The following is an 18,898-nucleotide window of genomic DNA, read 5'->3' on the forward strand; positions in this document are numbered from 1 at the left end:
AGTTCCATTCTCTCGCATGCTTCCCCGTCCACCAAAGTCCACTTGCATTCCTCAGCATGCACAAACTCTTAGGCTGTTGCGTGGGAGCTTAGCCTTAGCCCAGTCAAAGCAGATCATCGATGAATGTAATGTTTTTCAGTGTGTGTTGACCAAAGACTCTGAGGATTCTGGCTAATATGTGACTGTGGTGTAATACTGGATTACCTGAGCGGACGTCCTTGGGTACACACTGCTTGGGATTTAGCTGGTGTAAGCTTCCGCTGTGAAAGCTTTGGAGTTGTTTCCACCACAGAGGGCTTTTTTCTGCCTATAAAGATCAGTTGACTCTGAAATGTCAACACAGGTGCTAGCAGTAGCATGCTATTTTACGCTTACTTTTGTTTGCAGAGGAGTTTAGCAAATGATTAGGCGCACAGTGATGCAATTGTACTAAGCAGTTCTACTGGTTTTTGCAATACAATGAGTTGCATTGCTTCCTTTTTTTTTTTGTACACAAACGCTACAGAAGCAGGGCTGGAGTTCAAATGCCAAACATATCATTACTGCACTTGACACTTCAGCAAACCTTTACACACAAAAACAAGGCTGTTATAATTTAAACATTTTAAATGTTCATTGGAGAGACTTTATATCAGTTCCACATATTCTTCAAGTTTTATATTCAATATTTGTTCTTTCAAAATATGAAACTTAAAAAAAATTCTATCCAAACCAGTGGTCACACAATGGGCCGATATTTGGAGATAATATTATAAATGTTACTCTACTGATAAGTTTAACCCTTATATTGTCAAAACTGACTCCTTTTCACACTTGAAAACAGGCCAGCGCATTACACAAGAAAAGGGTTAAGTTTCTAGGATGATTAAATAGTTGCACTAGTTCACGAAGTAAACATAACTGACCAGACAAGGTGACGACACCTTTAAAAATCCAGGTTAACACATGTTGATGGACATCTTCTGTCAACCTGCATGGTCCTGTTAAACAAGCTAGATTTACTTTTGGAAATGAGGCTTAAATCCTCTGAGCGGTCCGGTCCAGTAAGGAGTAGTACGGTACAGACCAGGTAATTCTGGTGAGCGTTTCCACTTAGTTTAGCCTCGCTTCGTTATCATAGCATACACGTGGTGTAGACTAGAAAAGCAACAACAATGGAGGTCATGCAGCAGCTCATCTTTTTATTGCTTTACTTTGTGTATATCGTGTAAAACAGGAATTGAATTATGTTTGAAAGAAGATTGCATCAGCTATCAAGAATCCTGCAGTAAAGAAGAAAACAGAATCGCTAGCTTAGCGCTATATTGTTGCTTTCTAATGTCGTCATCACTTTCTGCCAATCAACGGGTGACTACGGCGGCTCCGCCCCGTTCCATTGTCTATGGACCTACAATGGTTGGGGTCCCTTAATTTTACATTTTACAATAGAAACACTCAAAATACCGGACTGGACCGCTCAGTGGAAACGAGGCCTTATGGTGCACCGTCTGAGTGTTTTATAATGTTTCCTTTTAAAATTATTTTAAAGCTCAAGTCTTTTGTTCTTATTTCTAATTTTTTGATTGTTAGCACAATTTCTATACAGTAGTTTTATTCAGGTACCCTCAACCCTGATAGCTCTATAAACTGCCAACCACATCATAACAACTAGAAAATTAAAACTATTTCTTCGAGTTCATCCTTTGATTGACAAATCGTATTTTCTTTAAGAGTTTAAAGTTCCACTAAAATGAAAACAGTTTTTGTTGTTTTTAATGTCTTCTTGAAGCATTTTTCTAATGATAGATTACATATATTTATAAAAATAAGCTCAAAATTGTATTTGTTTATTTAAACGTTTGTGAATCAGGAGTAAACTAAAAAATACCTTTAAAAAAAGAGCTTGTTCGTTACCTTAAAAATACACTGGGTGAGCGACAAGTTCTCTGCAACGAGGTGGGGAAAGGGGGCGGGGTTGCTCCGCACCACCAGGTCCGCCTACAGCTCAGGGGTAAATACCTGATGAACTCCTGCCACTCTGCAGAAACTATGTCCTAGAAAACGACACAGGGTTTTTTGTTTTGGCTTAAGTTTAATTAAAAGACCACTGGGAATGCTTTTACAATAGACCAAATATTGACTGGAGTGGGACTTTAAAATAACTTTTAAAAGCAATCAAAGCAGAGCATGAATATTTAATAACTGATTATAGTAAGATTTTTTTCTTTAATTGAAAAATACTTTCATTTTTTTATTACATTATTGGCAATTTTGAGGACAATAGATTATTTGAATTCCCCAAACTCTATAAATAAGTTCCAAAAAGTCCTTTAATTTATCATGTGTGCATTCTGTCAAAGGAAAGAAAATACAAACTTTGTTTAACAAATAAGGATTATATAGGGGAACCTTTTTTTCTCTTGAAAATCCATACTAATCCATTCATTACAACATGATGTCACTTCTTAATACATTTGATTAACTTCTTTTTTTTAATTTTTCAATTTACACATCCACATTTCTTAAGAATTGTCATATCTTTATAACTCAAAGGATTGATACTTTCTCTTAAAGGCCATTTTATAGCATTAAATGACAAAAAAATCAAACTGTGTTAAATGTACTTTGGATAAATTGTACCATGTGTGCGTTACATAATCATATCAAGTACTGAGCTAAGTCTGGTGGCATTTTTTCACAGTATAAAGAGTTATTTATCAAACGATGACTTAACACAGTTCTATTCTGGTTGTGATATTCTTGTCATGAGTCTGCTGCAGTGACTCATCCCTCCGGTCAGTCGCACTTTCTCAGTTGTACACAAAGCAGCACAACTATCTCATCCCAAAGCTGTTTGATACTGTGACCTCTTTAGTCCAAATTAAGTCACTGGAACAAAGTTAACTGTAGACGGGTTGCCAGATCCTTCTATCAAGCTGTGACTTGTTCTGTCCTGCTTCAGCCTGAAGGCTCATCGAAGCATGAAATTTAACTGCGTAATATTTCTCGTTTGATTTTTACAAGCAGTGACACTGAGCTTTCAAAACCGCAGCTCAACTTTGGCGAGGAAGTAAGTCCATAAATAAAAAAAAGCTGATGTAGGCTGACAGGACACTATCACATTAAGATGTCATGATGATAGAATACAGAACAGAGACTTTGTAAAATTACATTTCTTAGCCCTGATAAGATGTACCCTTAAATCTCATAGTTTTGCAGATTTAAAGAAACTTAAATGCTTTATTTGGCTGTAAAAATATGTTTATGTGTCTGGAATTGCCATCAAACATTTTATTACATTCTCTCATCAGATAGATTTCTGATCCAAAGATATTTATGTGTTTTTAGTAAAATGTAATCATGCACAAACGTTCACCGCTAGTTCTCATGAGGCTAAAAGGTTGGGAGCCATAAAACCTTCTCGTCAAGGTCAAGCGTAAAACTGCTCTTGAATGTTTCGTGTCAGGCTGTAACTGTTCCTAGAGGCCTGATTTTCATGTGTTTGTACTCAATAAAGATAAATGCAGGCCTAGCATTGTATGTTCCTGTGACAATATGGAGGGAACAAGTTCTAGAAAGTTCTAAATGGGCTTCATAATCAGTCCTGTCGCACTCCCATCGACTGTATGATAAATGACTGGTGTGTTTGTTACTCTTGATAAGTTTGTTGGGGATGTGTTTGCTTAAACATCTATAAACTGACTATTTTTTGGTTGTTTTAACCTGCTTTCTAACACATTATTTTCTGACTAAAACAAAGACAAATTTCTTAATGCAGTCCTCATAGCCTCACATTCCAGCTGTTTTAGTTCTTCTCTATCTGTAACACTGATTTTTTTAGAGTAATCTGCAGTTCTAATCTCACCTGAAATACTTTGCATTACGATGGAAAAAGCAGCAAAAATCTTTGCTTAGCTTTTCACAAAACTGTTTTGCAGAGCTTCTGTGGAACAACCTTCACTTTGCACCGAGTATACATCATTATCTGTTTTTTTTATCAGCGTTCCAGACATGGACCACTGCCAAACCATGCTTTCACTGCTAACACAACTGTTTACAGAACTTTTTTTTTTTTTAACTATTTGTCATCTGTGCTGTGTGAGCTAAAATCCAGGTAAAGCACAGGAGTCATAGTAGAAATGGCATTGAAGCTTTCTTTAATACTCTTAATTTCTGTTTTTTTTTAACTTTAAACATAATTATCTAGACATTAAAAGATATGTACATGATTTAATTTCTGCAATTCAAAAAACGTTTACAAGGCCAGATTATCTTGCAACATGCTGACTGAAATGCAGAGAACTTTTTTGTTTGAGTGTCACAATAATAAAGACTCGCTCCAGTGAAAATGCTGTTTTTGGTCTTTTTGACATGTTCTTATGGCATTTTTGTCATGATGGAGGACAAATATGAAGATTGAAATTGCATTTTGCAGTATTTCTTTATTCAAATCACAGCTGAAAAAAATATGTTGGAAAAAACTTGTAGCAGTAGGCACTAATATGAGTGGGCCACGAGCTCCTCTACATTCTGAAGCATCCAGTTTTAGACAGTAGATCCATGTACGCCTTAGTTTTCCTTGTCTCAGCTGACGTCTGGATCAAAACTGTACAGCTACGTAGCTAAGATATTGCTCATTATTTTTGCTGTACCGCTAACGTTAGCTTGATCTTATGAGGAGCCGTAAGCTAGCAGGAGAAAGTTTAAATGAAGGGATGATGGGAAATGAGAGCAGGTTTACTCCGCGCCAACAGTCCACAAGTCAGAGGCAAATTTCTAATGAACTCCTTTCGATCTACAAGTATGTCTTAGAAAACCGACACATTTTTAATTTTAGATCAAAACGACAATCATAGAAAAAAAAACACTTTTAAAATTGATCAAAAGATAATCAGAGTGGGACATGAGAAAAAAGGTTTTTTGGTGTCTTGCCATCAATTTAAACCTAATGATCAATTAAATTTAAATCCTTTATTTTCGCAAAAATGTTGAAACTAATGCAAATGATTCTTAAAGAAAATAACAAACATTGTCTGTTTAAATCCATCAAATAATAGCTTTTTGATCAGATGAAAAAATATGTTTTGCCCCTTTAACAAAACTACCACTTATGTGAAAGGCAGTGACTAAAATATAAAAACAAAAGCTTTATTTTTTTACCCTAATTTATAAGTAGAAAGTCGCAGAATCAGCCTTGAGTCCTTTCATTTAATCTGTTAATTACTGTTGTTTCCCTCCAAAAGACCTACCTGTGGGTATGTATTTTTTGAAAAAAAAAAACTGTACATGACGTCACTGACTGGGGTAACGCTGCAAATTCTGCTTGTGGACACTCTGGTAGCCATAGAAACCGGCCACCTCGCTCTCACAGGACCCACTTAAAGCCCGATCACAGCTGAGGTTAACATTCACACAGGCACGTAGATGCCTGGATCACGCAGGGCCAGCTCCTAAAGCCCCGGGGGGATTTTCAGAGTTGCTCAGTGACCTGTTGTGACCACTTGCTTCTGAAGCTTTACCCCCCCCCTTCCTCTTGTTTTCCTCTCAGCAACCACCTCCACCCTGTCCGCTGCAAACCAGACACAACAAAGTAAGGCTTTTTTGTCACAGATAGCAATGCAATCTCATTTATTTACAAAATGATTTTTTTTTTTAAAGATTCCTTTTATTTTTTTTTCCCCTAAAAGTTTTCTAGACCAAACCATTCGCTCAGCAGTGGAGCAGCACGTCTTTGGTGCAAACACAATAGCAGATCAACCCCAGGAGAGCTGCGACTTCACCACGTGTCCTTCAAGCCCAAGGGTGAAGCCAACTGCGCGGCAGAGACGCCGGCGCCAAAGGGAGCAACAGGAAGAGGGCCTGGGACTCCAAGAAAAAAACAGGTACAGTTGATGGTATCAGCGTGAAACCAGCCAACTGTGTGAAGCAGCCACCACTAATTTGGTTTCAACACTTTTCAGCGTAGTAATGGACAGACACTACAGAATTTTACATTTGCAATATACAGTAATTTAGGTTAAAAACAGCATTTTTAAGATGTTTTTCTGTATTAAAAATGAATCAGAAACACTGTAGAGTTGCAACAAAACCTTCTGAGGGTGTCCAGATGATTGTAATAAAATCAAAATGACAATTTTGTGTGAGACACAATTGAACTTTTATTGTGATAACTATGGGCTCAATTTGTTTTTGAGTGAATGTAGTAAGAAGACATACACTGACATGAATGTGATCATTGGCAGAGTCACAAATGAGGTGCAAACCATGAGAATTAAAGAGTTTTTTTTTTTGTTGAAACTATTTTTTTTAATTACTTAGCTAAAACTCAGCTAAGATAAAACATTGCTGACTAAAAATGTTTTATATCTCAATTCCCACCCTAATCCCTAACTAATAAAAAACGATATAGTGCGGTACTATGTAGTGACTTTCCTTTCTTTTTTCTAAACGCTGGATATGATGTCTCACAAAGTGAAAATCGAATCATTGCAAACATTTCACATCTATTTATGAATCCACTGTGTTCTGATGATGAAAATGTGGATGCTTTATTTAAAAAATTGCATTTAAACTTGTTTTTTTTTTTTTACAAAAATTGTTCAACTGCAATGCATTGTGGTCTATACTTATGTAGTGAGCATTGATGCACACTAGTTTTTCACAAAGACTTCTGGGAGATTTCTAGTGCCCTCGATTTTGGAATTGTAGCTTCAGAAAGCATAACAAAATGGCGAACACACTTAGTGTACTATATAGTGAGTAGGGGAGGACATTGGGAAAAAAAGAGGTGACATAAAGAACAATAAAAGGCCTGGGCTAAAATCAATGGCGATAAAATGAATAAAGTGAGAGAGCAGCTGTGATGATTTGTCTCACAAACCAGGTGTGACCTCAACAACACATCAGCAAAACCACCAAAAACAAAAGGAAAAATCCAAATCTGAGACATACCACTGTGTAAAAAAATCTTCTTATGAATAATGACATTCAAAACATTCCCATTCTTTAAGAAAGTATGCCTAAAAACTGACTTTATCCATGATCAAAATAAGGATGCTGCTGCTATTTACATGCACCAAAATTAATTTAAGTGCATTTAAAGAACCTTTCCAATACAATTGTGTATTAAGTATGTTGAACATGTCCTTGTGGCATTTTCTCTTAATGGAGGACACATTTATTAAGAAAATTAAGTTCAAGACTGCATATATTTACCTATACGGCTGGATGGCCTCGAGATTGCTAATGTTATCTTGGGGTTGCGTCAAGGGCTGTAAGCTAGTGGTACACAGTGTAAAAAAAAAGGGATGATGGGAAATGAGGACGGGCTTACTGGGTCCCACCCAGAACTCGGAGGCAAATTTATAATGAAAGCTTGCCACTCTGCAGAAACTGTCCTAGAAAACAACACAATTTTTTTTGTTATTGGCTAAAACAACAAATTCATAATTTAAAGACCTCTGAGATTACTTTTAAAATAAATTAAAAGATGATCAGAGTGGGACTTTAAGCTTATTATTTCCGTAGTCAGAAAAAAAGACCTTGATTTAGATGTCTTCATGGGTTAATTATTAAGCTTAATTAGTTGTTTTTAAAGGACACAACACTAAGACTGGATCATATATGAAGCCTTATCTCAGGAACTCAAGATTTTTTTTTAGTATAGCAAGGCCAAAGACATTTAAAAAATGGGCTTGTCACCCCAGTGAGAAGCTAATCTTTGTTGATAGAGATGCTGCAGATCGGTGGCATGGGGATTAGAAAAGTGTCTGGTGAACACAGAAGGAATGTGGCTCATAAACAGAATTAACACAAATGCTGAACAGCACTTTATCTGCTTAACAAGATATAAGTAAGCGTGACTCTGGCATTTGGTGTCTTGAAGATGTTGCATTTCAGTCATGGTGGGATGATAAAGACAGACCAAAAATAAGTCGCATAAGGTAGACGTCACTTTTTTCTGTTTGAGAATAGAGCTGGTTCCACCAGAACAGACAACAACAAAGAAAACATTCCATCCAGCGTTGGCAGCAGCTCAAACAGCCTGGTAGAGGACACGGTTGGAAGTGAGGTCTCACAGGGAAGCCAGAGCAGCACTTCTGAACAAATCCCCAGATCCAGGAAGTCTTCACACAGCCCAACGACCGTCCAGCTCATTGAACACCAGGCCGACCACACGGTGAGTCCAAACACTTTTTAATCTCTTATCTCTTTTTATGGTTAAATTCTTAATTAATTCCACATTGAGTCGTGACATTTTGATCTTTTTACTCTGAATCTGATGCAAATGTTGGACGACTGTCAATCCTTCGGCAGTTAAAAGAAGAAAGAGGCAGTCTGAAGTTTGATACATTTTTTAAAAATAAAAGACAAAAAAAGCAAATCAGTCAAATTACTGCCCTTTATATATGTTTTTGTTTGCAGAAGTTAATTGTGTGTGAAGACATTGTTTTGCAACTGTAAACATTTTTTCTAGGAATACAACTTTCAGTTCAACATTTTTACAAAAAATGTGTAAGAAAATAGTAAAAATGAAAACAGACGTGTGCTCTTTTATACGGCAGAGTATTAAGGCCAGGCAGAAATTTGCAAGAAAGAAGTCATAACTATTAAATTACGAGAAATAAAGTTGTATATATAGTTACATAAAAAGTCACAGGCTAAAAGCTGTAAATTAAAATAATTCATAAATTTAAGAGAAAAAAAAGTCATAAATTTACACAAAAAGTTATAAATTTACGAGAAAAAAGTCATAAATTTACAAAAAAGATTGTTGTAAATTCATGTGAGAAAATTCAAATAATTTTTGAAAAAAAGTTTTACATTTATAAGAAAAAAGTCATAGTTATGAGAAAAAATGTCATAAATTTATGAGATAAAAATACGTACATTTAGGAGAAAAAAGTCATAAATTTACAAGAAAAAAATTTATAAAGTCACAAGTAAAAAGTCGTAAATCTACGAGAAAAAGAATTGTACATTTGCGAGAAAAAACAAACAAATTTACAAGAAAATAATCGTAAAGTTAAGAGAAAAATTTAATAAAATAACTATATAAAATTTGATAAATGTCTGAGAAAAAAAGTAATAAATGATAAAGAATAAAAGCTCTGAATAATACGTCTTTTGCTGGCCCTAAGAATCCGTTGTACCATTGAAATTACCTTGACCTGTGGCAAATTTACCAATGACAAAGAGGTTGACAAACTGGTATTCACATAAAAAGGCTTCGGTTTAATGGGACATTTTCAAATTACACAGATTAAGGTCCATAATTCCAAGGACTAGCTCCATTTTGTATACGATCTAATCCACAGTTTAATCCAAACAAAAGGTTTAAGTCTGTGCCTTAGAGGACTGACTCAGCTGCTTTTTTCCCATTTTGACTGAAACAATAATCCTTTGTAGAGGATTCCCAACCTAACGTGGACTTTCATCGACTTGTACGAAAGCTCAGCCTTCAGGAGACTTTGCTACTGAAATAAAATAAAAAATAAAATGCAATTATTCTCCCTGTTAAACTCACATAGACTTAAATATTCTGCAGAAACCTAGACTCTGATGAGTTCATGCTTTACCAGTGATCTTTGACCATATCATAGCCCTAATCCCGACTCGAAATTCAGAAATTTGGTTTTAACTCAGTGGGATTAGTCTTTGTTTATATCCGTATTTGACTTTTTTATTAATTAAATTACAATTGAATCAACAGTTTAGATTTTTCCTCTCTGATTTGAGTCTCATAACTGTTGATGCCTCGAATCTCAAGCATTCCTATTCATTTAAACCTTCTAGTTTTTATTATTATATTTTGCAACACATCTTCTGATTGATCCGATTGGCTATAATAGAACAGAAATTGAGAATTCAAATGTTTGCTTAGTCAGGAGCCAACCTTTTTTTGGAACCATGTGCACCTCTTCAAACACCTTTTTCCCATCGGGGCCTCCCAGATGGTGCTGGTTAGCAGACCATCTGTCACATCATATTATTAGATTAGGATTTTAGCATCCTAATTAAAAGCTAACCAATCAGATTGAAGTTCTAGTTTAAATTAAATTGAGTCACTGAGTTAGGCCTTAGTGATGCATTGCATATACAAATATTTTTCATGCTTTGTTGTTGATAAATACGTCATTAAAAAAGATGGTTTAGAAGTTTAATCCTCTAATGAAAAAGTCAAAAATTAGAGAAAATGTATTTTTTAAAATAAGTGTGTCTTAGAAATGTGTTAAAATCCAGTTTTCTAATTTTTACAACATCATCAAGTCTTTTGATGTACCGATCTACTGAGAAGTACTGCTTACACTCTCATACTAAAGGAACAGAACTGATGGGCAGATTGTTACGTTTTTTGTTTTTTTTTCCTGGCATGCCTGCCTCTTATGTAACGGCACAAATGACATATGATAACAGAGGAGCTTGGACAGAAGCTGTGCCTTTTGGACACAACAGCTGTGGCAGAAAATGTTATCCCCTCAGGTCAGAAGCCACCCAGACCCATCAAAGCTTCTGAAAGCTTCTGGAGGAGTTTCCTCAAATGTTGGGACAGATTTATACAAAACTATCAAATTAGCTGTTGGTGAATTAGCCTCTGGAGGGAATCCTAATCAAAGCAAAGTTTAAACTTAACACGGAATGTGAAAAAATAATTTTTTAAGGCTATTATCTAATCAAATGCCTTAAAGCAGAATGTCCTGTGGAGTCATGAAAACATTTATTTTTTATTCCGTTAGATTCTGGTATCATGTAAGGAAGTGATGCCATGTTTTTATTCTTTTGTGTTTACATGAGCAATAATTGTATGCCTAATGTGTAAAAATATAATCATAAAATATAGTAAGATTTGTTGCTCCTCCACTCCTTTTTTGAGCACTTTCTGTTTGTCTTGTTTAACTATTTTATTTTAGATTTGAAAATAAAAAGAATTCAATCAAATGAATCAACCACTCCTGTTGAGTTAGAATTTACTAGAGGTGAAATTAAAACAATAAATATTAAATGTAGGAGCCATGAATTTAACTGTTTGTATTAAGGTGAATAAATTGTTTTTTTTTTTATTATAGTATTGTTTTCAGTCAAATTGAGCAGGTAATACCTGGTGGGTCACATTTTTGTGGGCGGAGGTAATTTTTTTATGATTATAACTCACCTGTTGAGTTTGCACCTGTAAATTATAGGGGAGAGAGTGAGCTGGGTTGCCAAATTTTTTGTCGATCGCTTTTTTTGTTGCTTTCTTGCCCATTTTTGTGTATTTTTTTTCCCTGTTGCTTACAAAAAGCCAAAGTGATTCCAAGTGGATTTAATTTTGTCATTAATAAAAGGTTCAAAGCATGACCTAATTCAAGTCCCTTTGTTTAGTGCGTCGCATAACAACCGGGCCAGGCTTCAGTTTCTCAGCGACTTTTGATTTTTTTTTGTTACAGTTGCTACATTAAATGTGCATGAAAGTTGTATACATGTACTTTTTCTGCACATCAGGTGGTTAAATATAACTGACTTTGGGATTTATTCTGGGAAAATAAATAAAAATCTTAGGGTTTGTACTAATTAAACCCATAAAAGACTTAAAATTAAGTACGGTGATGGGAAAAGTGGAAGAAGCTGTAAAGCAAGACAATTCTGGGTTCTACATTAAAAATTTTATTTTTCATTTTAGTAGAAATAGTTTCATAAATTAGTGAAAAATGTGTTGTTTTTTTGCTTGCAGTCTAGAGAGTGTGTTAGTGAAGGACCAGATGAAAATCACATGGACACTCTTCACAAAGGGTAAATGTTCCCATTTTTACCTCCTCTTTGGGGTTTTTAGCTGTACATGTTTGCATGTACTGACCTCTTTCTTTTTAAAAGAAGTAGCATTCTGATAACAGTGTTTGCATGACCTGCATGTTCAGTTTATTCACTGGCTCTCTATTTCTTGTCAGGCTGTACCTCTAAGAAAATAAAGGGAGTTGAAAGGGTAGAAAGCAGATAGATGGAAAAATGCATTTTTGTACATATTTAATCAAAAGTGTGTCAAACAAGCAGTCTTGGGTTTGTGTTGCAAAATGTTTGTTCTATGAATCTGCTAAAACAAAATTCCATCTTATTTCTTGTGTGTCAAAGTAAGATCTCTGAGTGCTTTGTATCTTTGAGGTGTCAGTAAAATACTAAAAACCTGTTCAAAGATGTTTTGCTTATGTCCGATTGTTTGATTCCTCCAGGAATTATATACCGCTGAAAAACGGTCTTGGATTTGCTTCACAGGTAGGAATGTTTCTCTTAAATCTTCCCTCAAATATGGTATGGGTGTTTTACCAGCAGGTGTTGTATTTCCATCACAAGAAAATGATAGTAAACAAAAGTAGACATCCCTTAAAAAAGTAAAACTGGTTAGAATTAGTTTTATTTTTAAACGAAAGTTAAGGGAGGAAGGGAGTCTCAATCGTGACTGAAGCAAAGGTCGTTAATAATCTTTACACATACATTTGGAATTATTGGAAAATAATAGATCCTTAGTGAGAAAAACAACTAAACTGAGAAAAATGTTAATGATTGCTTTAGCTGTTTGTACCACATAGACACGTCGTATTTAGCAATATAAAGCACACACAGAGAGGATTCAAAACCGTTTTCTCCATCTGCTCACCTCTAGTGTTAATCCAGACACAGAATAAAGCTGTGCATCCCTGAACTAATATGCAGAATCTTTTTCTGAGCAGACCAGATGGATTTTTAGTTGCAGGGCAGGCTGCCTCTCTGTCACCACACCCACACTGTGCCACTGAGCTGCCATCTGGAGCAGGCGTGTTGCAGATCTCTGAACGAAGGCTTGAGCAGCTTCCTCCCAGCTGCTCCTGCAGGAGCATGGCAGACATGTGTTCCATCAGCTTGACTTTTTACTACTCTTGAAGTTTGGTTGATTACTAGACAGATCTGGTCTGTTTGATGACCTCATGCTTTGATGAGGGTTCATATCAGTTTGTGCATATGTGAAATATTTCACTGGTGTTCACAAACAACCGCTGTCCATTTAAAGTCACCAAGTCAGGAGAATTTAGACTCTATAGACTTTAAATGAGACTCAAAGAGAAACTTCATGCTGTTCTACACGTGACCCCAGGACCTGTTGAAAAATGACTTTATTTACTTGGAGAACAATATATCCTAAACTGCTATTTTACAAAACTGTTGTTCAGTATACAGGGTTAAACAAACAATTTGTAAAGTCACACTGTGATTATTAAATTTAGTTTACATAATTTGCTCAAAAACGTCATGACTTGCATGTGATCTAAGTTATGCCCTAGTCAACATTTTTTACGTGTCAATCTGCTAAAAGGCTACATTAAGTAGGAGTGTGTAATGGCAAGAGTCTGGCAACACGATATGTATCGCAATACATATGTCACGATATGATATATACCATAAGACAGTACCAAAGACAATGTTTCACTTTTTTTTAATTATGACTTAATTAAAACTTTATCTGAATATTGATGCACCTTTCAAATAAATAACATTTTATTGCACATTTTTTGCACAAACGGTTTAGGAGATTCTCCTCTAACGTTCTAAGATTTGTTTTGTTTACGTGTTTTGATACAAATGTGTTTATAGGTGGGATCAGATTATTAAGATCCTTTAGGATTAGAAAGGTTTTAATTTTAGACCTTAGATGATCCTGAGTCTGCAGAGTTTAGCAGGGTCTGTGTAGCAGTGTAACATATCCGAGGATGTACGTGAGGTTCTAAGCTTCTCTAACATGACTCAGATCAATAGCAGCTCTCTTTAAAGATAGACCCATAATGTTTGTGCATGTGATTGTACGCGCCTTTTTTTTGCAAGTTAAGCAGAAGTCCTAGTCTTTGTTTGTACACTCTGTGTGTGAACCTGTGGCTTAATAATTGTCCAATTTAAACTCCAGCCCCAGCAGTGTTGTTTTAGCGACTGGAGAGCTCTTTTTCACCACTTGGGTCCTCATGATGAGCCAATCCTGGCTCAAGTGATTGAACACATGATTGGTTGATGTTTCAGGCAGCCGTGTGTGTGTGTTTGCGCACACGTGGATCTGGATGATGGTCGTTCACTGCAGGATGATGGGAGCTGTAACATCTGCGCTCATGCTGACTTGGATGCTTTCTCTGGAGCAGTTTTCAGATGCATGCTGCTGCATTTCACACAAACGCTTTAAACTGCTTTTCACCTGGTAATTATTGCCAACTCGTTGGCTTTTCGCCACGCTTGGACAGAGCAACGAAGTGAAAAAGAACCATCATTAAACAGCTTGTACTAGTTTATAGGTTGTTTGTTTAAACAACAACAAACCATGGGGGTGTTTATGTGTAAAATAATTCAGAGGTAGACTTTTAACTTTAAAACAAATGGCTCAAATATGCCATTATAACTGTATTTTTTTGCACTATAAGGTCCACTCTATTATTCTTTTTTTAATAAGAGTGCACCTTATAAATGTGATTACCAATGTCAAAGCAATTTTGAGACGGTAAAGATGTCAGTCAGATTTTTTTTATTAAGTAAGTTCAGGTGTTATTGTGAGTAGACTAACACGGCTAACCTGTAGCGGTGTCGGACTGTTTTTTTTTTTTTTTTACTTTACTAAAAGGTTGAGAAATGGTATAATCTCAGTAGGTTAACATTTGCTTTAGCTGTATCCATCTGCTTTTTACGTGTTACAAGCAAGTTTTGGAGCTAAAGGCACTGTGAATGTGCTAACGTGGCTAACATGTAGCATGCTACAAACAAGTTCCAGAATTACTGTGAGAGCAGTTAATAAAGTCTAACTGACTGCTTTATCTCTGGCTCATCTCTCACTTAATCCACCTTACAATGCACCTTATTTATAAATTACATATTTCGCAAGTTATATATAAATAGGTGTTCCAAGAACCGCTTCAACAAACAGGCGACCTGCTCAGAGTGTACCCTGCCTTCACTCAACAGTAGCTAGGGAGGCTTTAGCACCCCGTGACCCCAAAAGGGATTCAGCGGGTTCCAAAGATGGATGAATACATGGATGTTCAAAGACCCTCCCTACAGTTGTTTTTAATCTCCAAATATTATGTACATTTACACCATTATATTAAGCATTTACTGAAAAAGTCAGCACATTCTTTCTCCTGACTCATCACATATGGATGTATGGTTCGGGCCTCCTCCAAGTCACTTTTTTGACATTTTGGGTGTCCCCAAGTTGTCATTTTTTGACAGGCTGGCTGTTCCTATTAAATCAGGGGTCCCCAGTCCCCAATTGGTAGTGGTCCGAAGACTGCTTGATACCGTTCGATAGACAGGGAAAAAAAAACATTCACTAATTGGTGGTCCCCAACCCTTGGGACGCAGACTAGTACCTGGATGCCTACCAGTACCCTAACCTAATACCGCTTCCAAGTTACCGCATCCCCAGGGTTGAGGACTCGTGATTTAATGGGAACAGTCAGCATGTTAAAAAACGACGAGTTGGGGACACCAAAAACATCAAAGGGTGATGCGAAGGGGACTCGAATCATATGTCTGTATATGACGAATAGCAGATTATTTTATTTTGGTTCTTACCTTTCTCACTGCTTTCAACATGAGAAATTTTGGGTGCTGCCCTTCTCTCGTTGGTCCCTGGTCTCTTCCATAGACTGTAAATAGAGAAAGATACAGTGGGGTGTGATGTCACCCATAGAAAATGCCTTACCTCTGTCTCCAGTGAAATGGAGCCAGTTCAGTTGCCATTTTTCTGTGATACGTGTGCCATCATTTGGAGACAGTGATTGGTCTGAGTCATCTAAGTCAACATTTCTTTGGTAACTACTGTTGGCAATCATGAGTAAGCTTATTCGAAGTCCACACCCCTTCCACTGAAAGTACTTCAGGAGAATCTGTTAATCAGACATTCAAAGTGGGGGCTAGTGGGAACACATGCAGTTTCAATGAAATTCCTTCTGTACAATATGTCACACCAGCTAATTTTTACCAAGGCAATAGCTTAAGCAGCTGACCATGCTTGCTCCTGTACATCATAACATCAGGGAACATGACCTCCAAATAACAATAGGCCTACAATAGAAGAGTCTTGTTTACACTGTAATTGGGTGTAAAAAAATAGTGGCAATTACTGTATCAGGTATAACTTTGCTATAAATGTGCGTGCTAATGCCTGTTGGTCTGTAATAAAGCACGTGTTGACTAAAGAGAGCGCTATAACTGCACAGTAGAAATTTTTTTTACATCAAACGGGGACAGTAAGTGCCGAGTAGGGGAAATTGTAAGAGTTTGTCGGTCACAGCCTGCACGTTTTGGCCGGGCAATGGGTCCACTTTGTATCCTCTAAAAATTCACCTCACGTCAGTGTTGCTTCCCGTGCAACAGCTGAGGGGACTTGATAACTCCCAGAACTTGGCCTTGAGCCACCCTCAGCAGCCCAAACACACACACACCTAATGAATGTTGTGCTTCTTTAAAACAATCCAGCACAGCAGCACTCAAAGCACAACTTAGACCCACTCCAATAGAAATTACGTTTTTGGTCATTCTAAAATGTTCTTGTGGCTTTTTTCTCATGATGGAGGACACATATAAAGGAAATTATTAAAGATTAAAATTGTATTTCTTGTTTTCTTTTTATTCAAATTGGTGTGAATCAGGAGCAGATGAAAAATGCTTCTAGAAAAGGCCTGTAGCATTCATGTAGATTAGAAGGCCAAAAGCTTCTTGTTCCACCCTTTTCTGATCCATACTTGCAGACAAATACATCCACATACGTATTTGTTTTCCTTGTCTGAGCTGGTATCTGACTCAAGACTGTAAGCTCCAATGTTGCTCAGCATTTTTGTTGCACTGGTAATGGTAGGCTGAGGTTGTGAGGGACTGTAACCTAGCAGGAGAGAGTATGAACAAAAGGAATGATGGGAAGGGTGCGCAGGCTTACTCTGTGCCACAACTCGGAAGCAAATTTTCCAAGAGGATCTGGCTGCAGACATCGAAAAGAACCGAAAGTCCTTAACCAGAACCAAAAGTACCCCCCATATCGCTTGACAAAAATGTTAACTTAAGATATTTAACATGTCTGTTTTTTAAGGGTTAAGGTAAACTGTATAATTTTTGCTTCCGGTCTATGATTTCACGTGCCATGTCGTCTACAGTCAGGTCCCTTTCAAATTTCTAATCATTTCTTTTAGGGTGTATTCAGACTAGAAAAGTCTCTTAGTCTGTACCAAGTCCACTTAATTTGGTTCAGATTGGGTCCTGAACTCCGTATTCAGACTGCCTTTCAACTGGACCAAAAGCTTGTGTATAAAACCAGATGACTAAAGATCTCTTCAGTCATTTTCCAGGATTAATGAAGCTGGGGCAAAGCAACAAGAGAAACAATAATGCAAGTCCTACTTTTTGCAATCCTTGTCAGGAATCTTCACTTATTTTTACTTGGTACTTTGGTGCGGTGGAGGCATGCTGCAAGGGAGTTACTGAGGGGATGACAGCTAAGGTCCACTGATAAGTGTTTATGACATTGCCAATTCTCGGGAAAATAGTGTGAGAAGCAATTTGTATCACATTAAAAATTGTTTTAATGATCTTGCATTAAGCCAACCACATTTTAATGAGTTGCTGCGTCTCATCGTTGCTCCTTGTTTGTCCGTGCTCTCTGTTCACATTACGTAAAGCTTGATGCGGTAGCTGTTTTGGTCCAATTGTTCCACTCCAAGCATGGAGCTTATTCAGATTGAGAAAAGCTCAGAGTGAACCGGAGCTCGGTCCTTTTGGAATCGAACAGAGACAACCTTGAAAGATGGGTCTGAAAGGGATTCCTGGTCCGTTGGAATATATTCTTACTGTAAATGTGTTCCGGATTATCAGGGGAAACGAATTCTGGCTCACTTTTAGCGAAACAATGTGTCCGGTATGAATACACCCTTAACTGTGTCCTAGAAAACTATACAAATTTTGATTGAGCGCAGAAACACCACTGGAAACGCTTTTACAGAAGATCAAAGATGATCGGAGTGGGACTTTAACAGTACCAGCTGCTTGGGCAGATCTAACTGGTTCTTTCCTGTAAGATGTGGCTTCTTTTATGTTTTTACAGCCTTTATCTTCTGGATCTAGTACATTCTTTGAAAAAAGAATGTAAAATAGAAATAAGGTCTTTGTTTTTAGTCTACCCTGTGAAGCCCAGTATATTATCCCTAGCATCTGATTTGTCTGTCTGGTCTGCTGCAATGAGATGCAGACACAGAATGAAAGTACATCCCGGAATCAGGCTACGTGTGCCAGCGCACATTCTGTATGCGTTCTTGTTCTGGCCATCTGGCTCCTCCCCCTTGCTCGGAGGCTCCTCCCCACCGTCGTGAAACAAACAAGCGCCGAGTTGAGTCCATGCATGACAGGCTGTAGAGACAGGAAAGGAAAACTACTGTGCAGGGAAAAGAACAAGCGGGGGAGGGGGGCGACGCGAGGCGGGAACTCCCGCCGCTCCTGCTGTCAGACGCAGCTGACGACGAATGGGCGTTTGTTTAGGCCCCCGGAGGCAGCCAATCAGCTTCGAGGACACACCCCCTTCAGAAGGGCAGGGCTAGACGGAGTGCGTGGCTCGTCTTGACTTAAAGACAGTGTTTTCACACTGGAGGTTGTTGTTGAGCGCTACTCTCTGTACTCTCATGGTTGTGCAGGCGTTAAGGATGAAGATTCAGGAGTCGCCCGTTACTTGTGACACGGCGAGGGTCGGGGGCGTGGAGGTACGAGGCTCGGACCCGGACCGAGAGAAGACGAGCTGCGAGGACGTGCCTCGGCTCGACCTGACAGCGCTGACGGAGGACTGCTGGGGAGGTGAGGCTGCTGCTCCAAATATTACTAATGCTCGCCTTGGAAATGCAAGAAGTTGTATTGTTTTTGCTAATATACATCTATAAACATACATGTGTGTGTGTGT

General features: G+C 37.5%; 1 protein-coding gene and 1 long non-coding RNA gene across 4 annotated transcripts in view; one reads left to right on the plus strand and one right to left on the minus strand.

Moving 5' to 3' along the window:
• The window catches only part of fam13a (family with sequence similarity 13 member A), a 53,172-nt gene that overhangs the window by 25,507 nt on the left and 8,767 nt on the right, over window positions 1-18,898 (plus strand). For both annotated transcript variants that reach the window (XM_036212315.1, XM_036212313.1), the window contains exons 10-15: window positions 5,528-5,569; window positions 5,667-5,861; window positions 7,954-8,158; window positions 11,690-11,748; window positions 12,183-12,225; window positions 18,639-18,795. In XM_036212315.1, coding sequence (XP_036068208.1) covers window positions 5,528-5,569; window positions 5,667-5,861; window positions 7,954-8,158; window positions 11,690-11,748; window positions 12,183-12,225; window positions 18,639-18,795 — 701 coding nt within the window. The remainder of the gene's footprint in view (window positions 1-5,527; window positions 5,570-5,666; window positions 5,862-7,953; window positions 8,159-11,689; window positions 11,749-12,182; window positions 12,226-18,638; window positions 18,796-18,898) is intronic.
• Window positions 11,029-18,898, minus strand: part of LOC112137417 — a 13,755-nt gene continuing 5,885 nt past the window's right edge. For both annotated transcript variants that reach the window (XR_004948029.1, XR_002917533.2), the window contains exons 2-3: window positions 15,535-15,608; window positions 11,029-12,815 (exon numbers count right to left, since the gene is read on the minus strand). This is a non-coding gene — a long non-coding RNA (uncharacterized LOC112137417). The remainder of the gene's footprint in view (window positions 12,816-15,534; window positions 15,609-18,898) is intronic.

The sequence above is a fragment of the Oryzias melastigma genome, linkage group LG1 (genome assembly GCF_002922805.2).
Source record: "Oryzias melastigma strain HK-1 linkage group LG1, ASM292280v2, whole genome shotgun sequence".
Classification (NCBI taxonomy): Eukaryota; Metazoa; Chordata; class Actinopteri; order Beloniformes; family Adrianichthyidae; genus Oryzias; species Oryzias melastigma.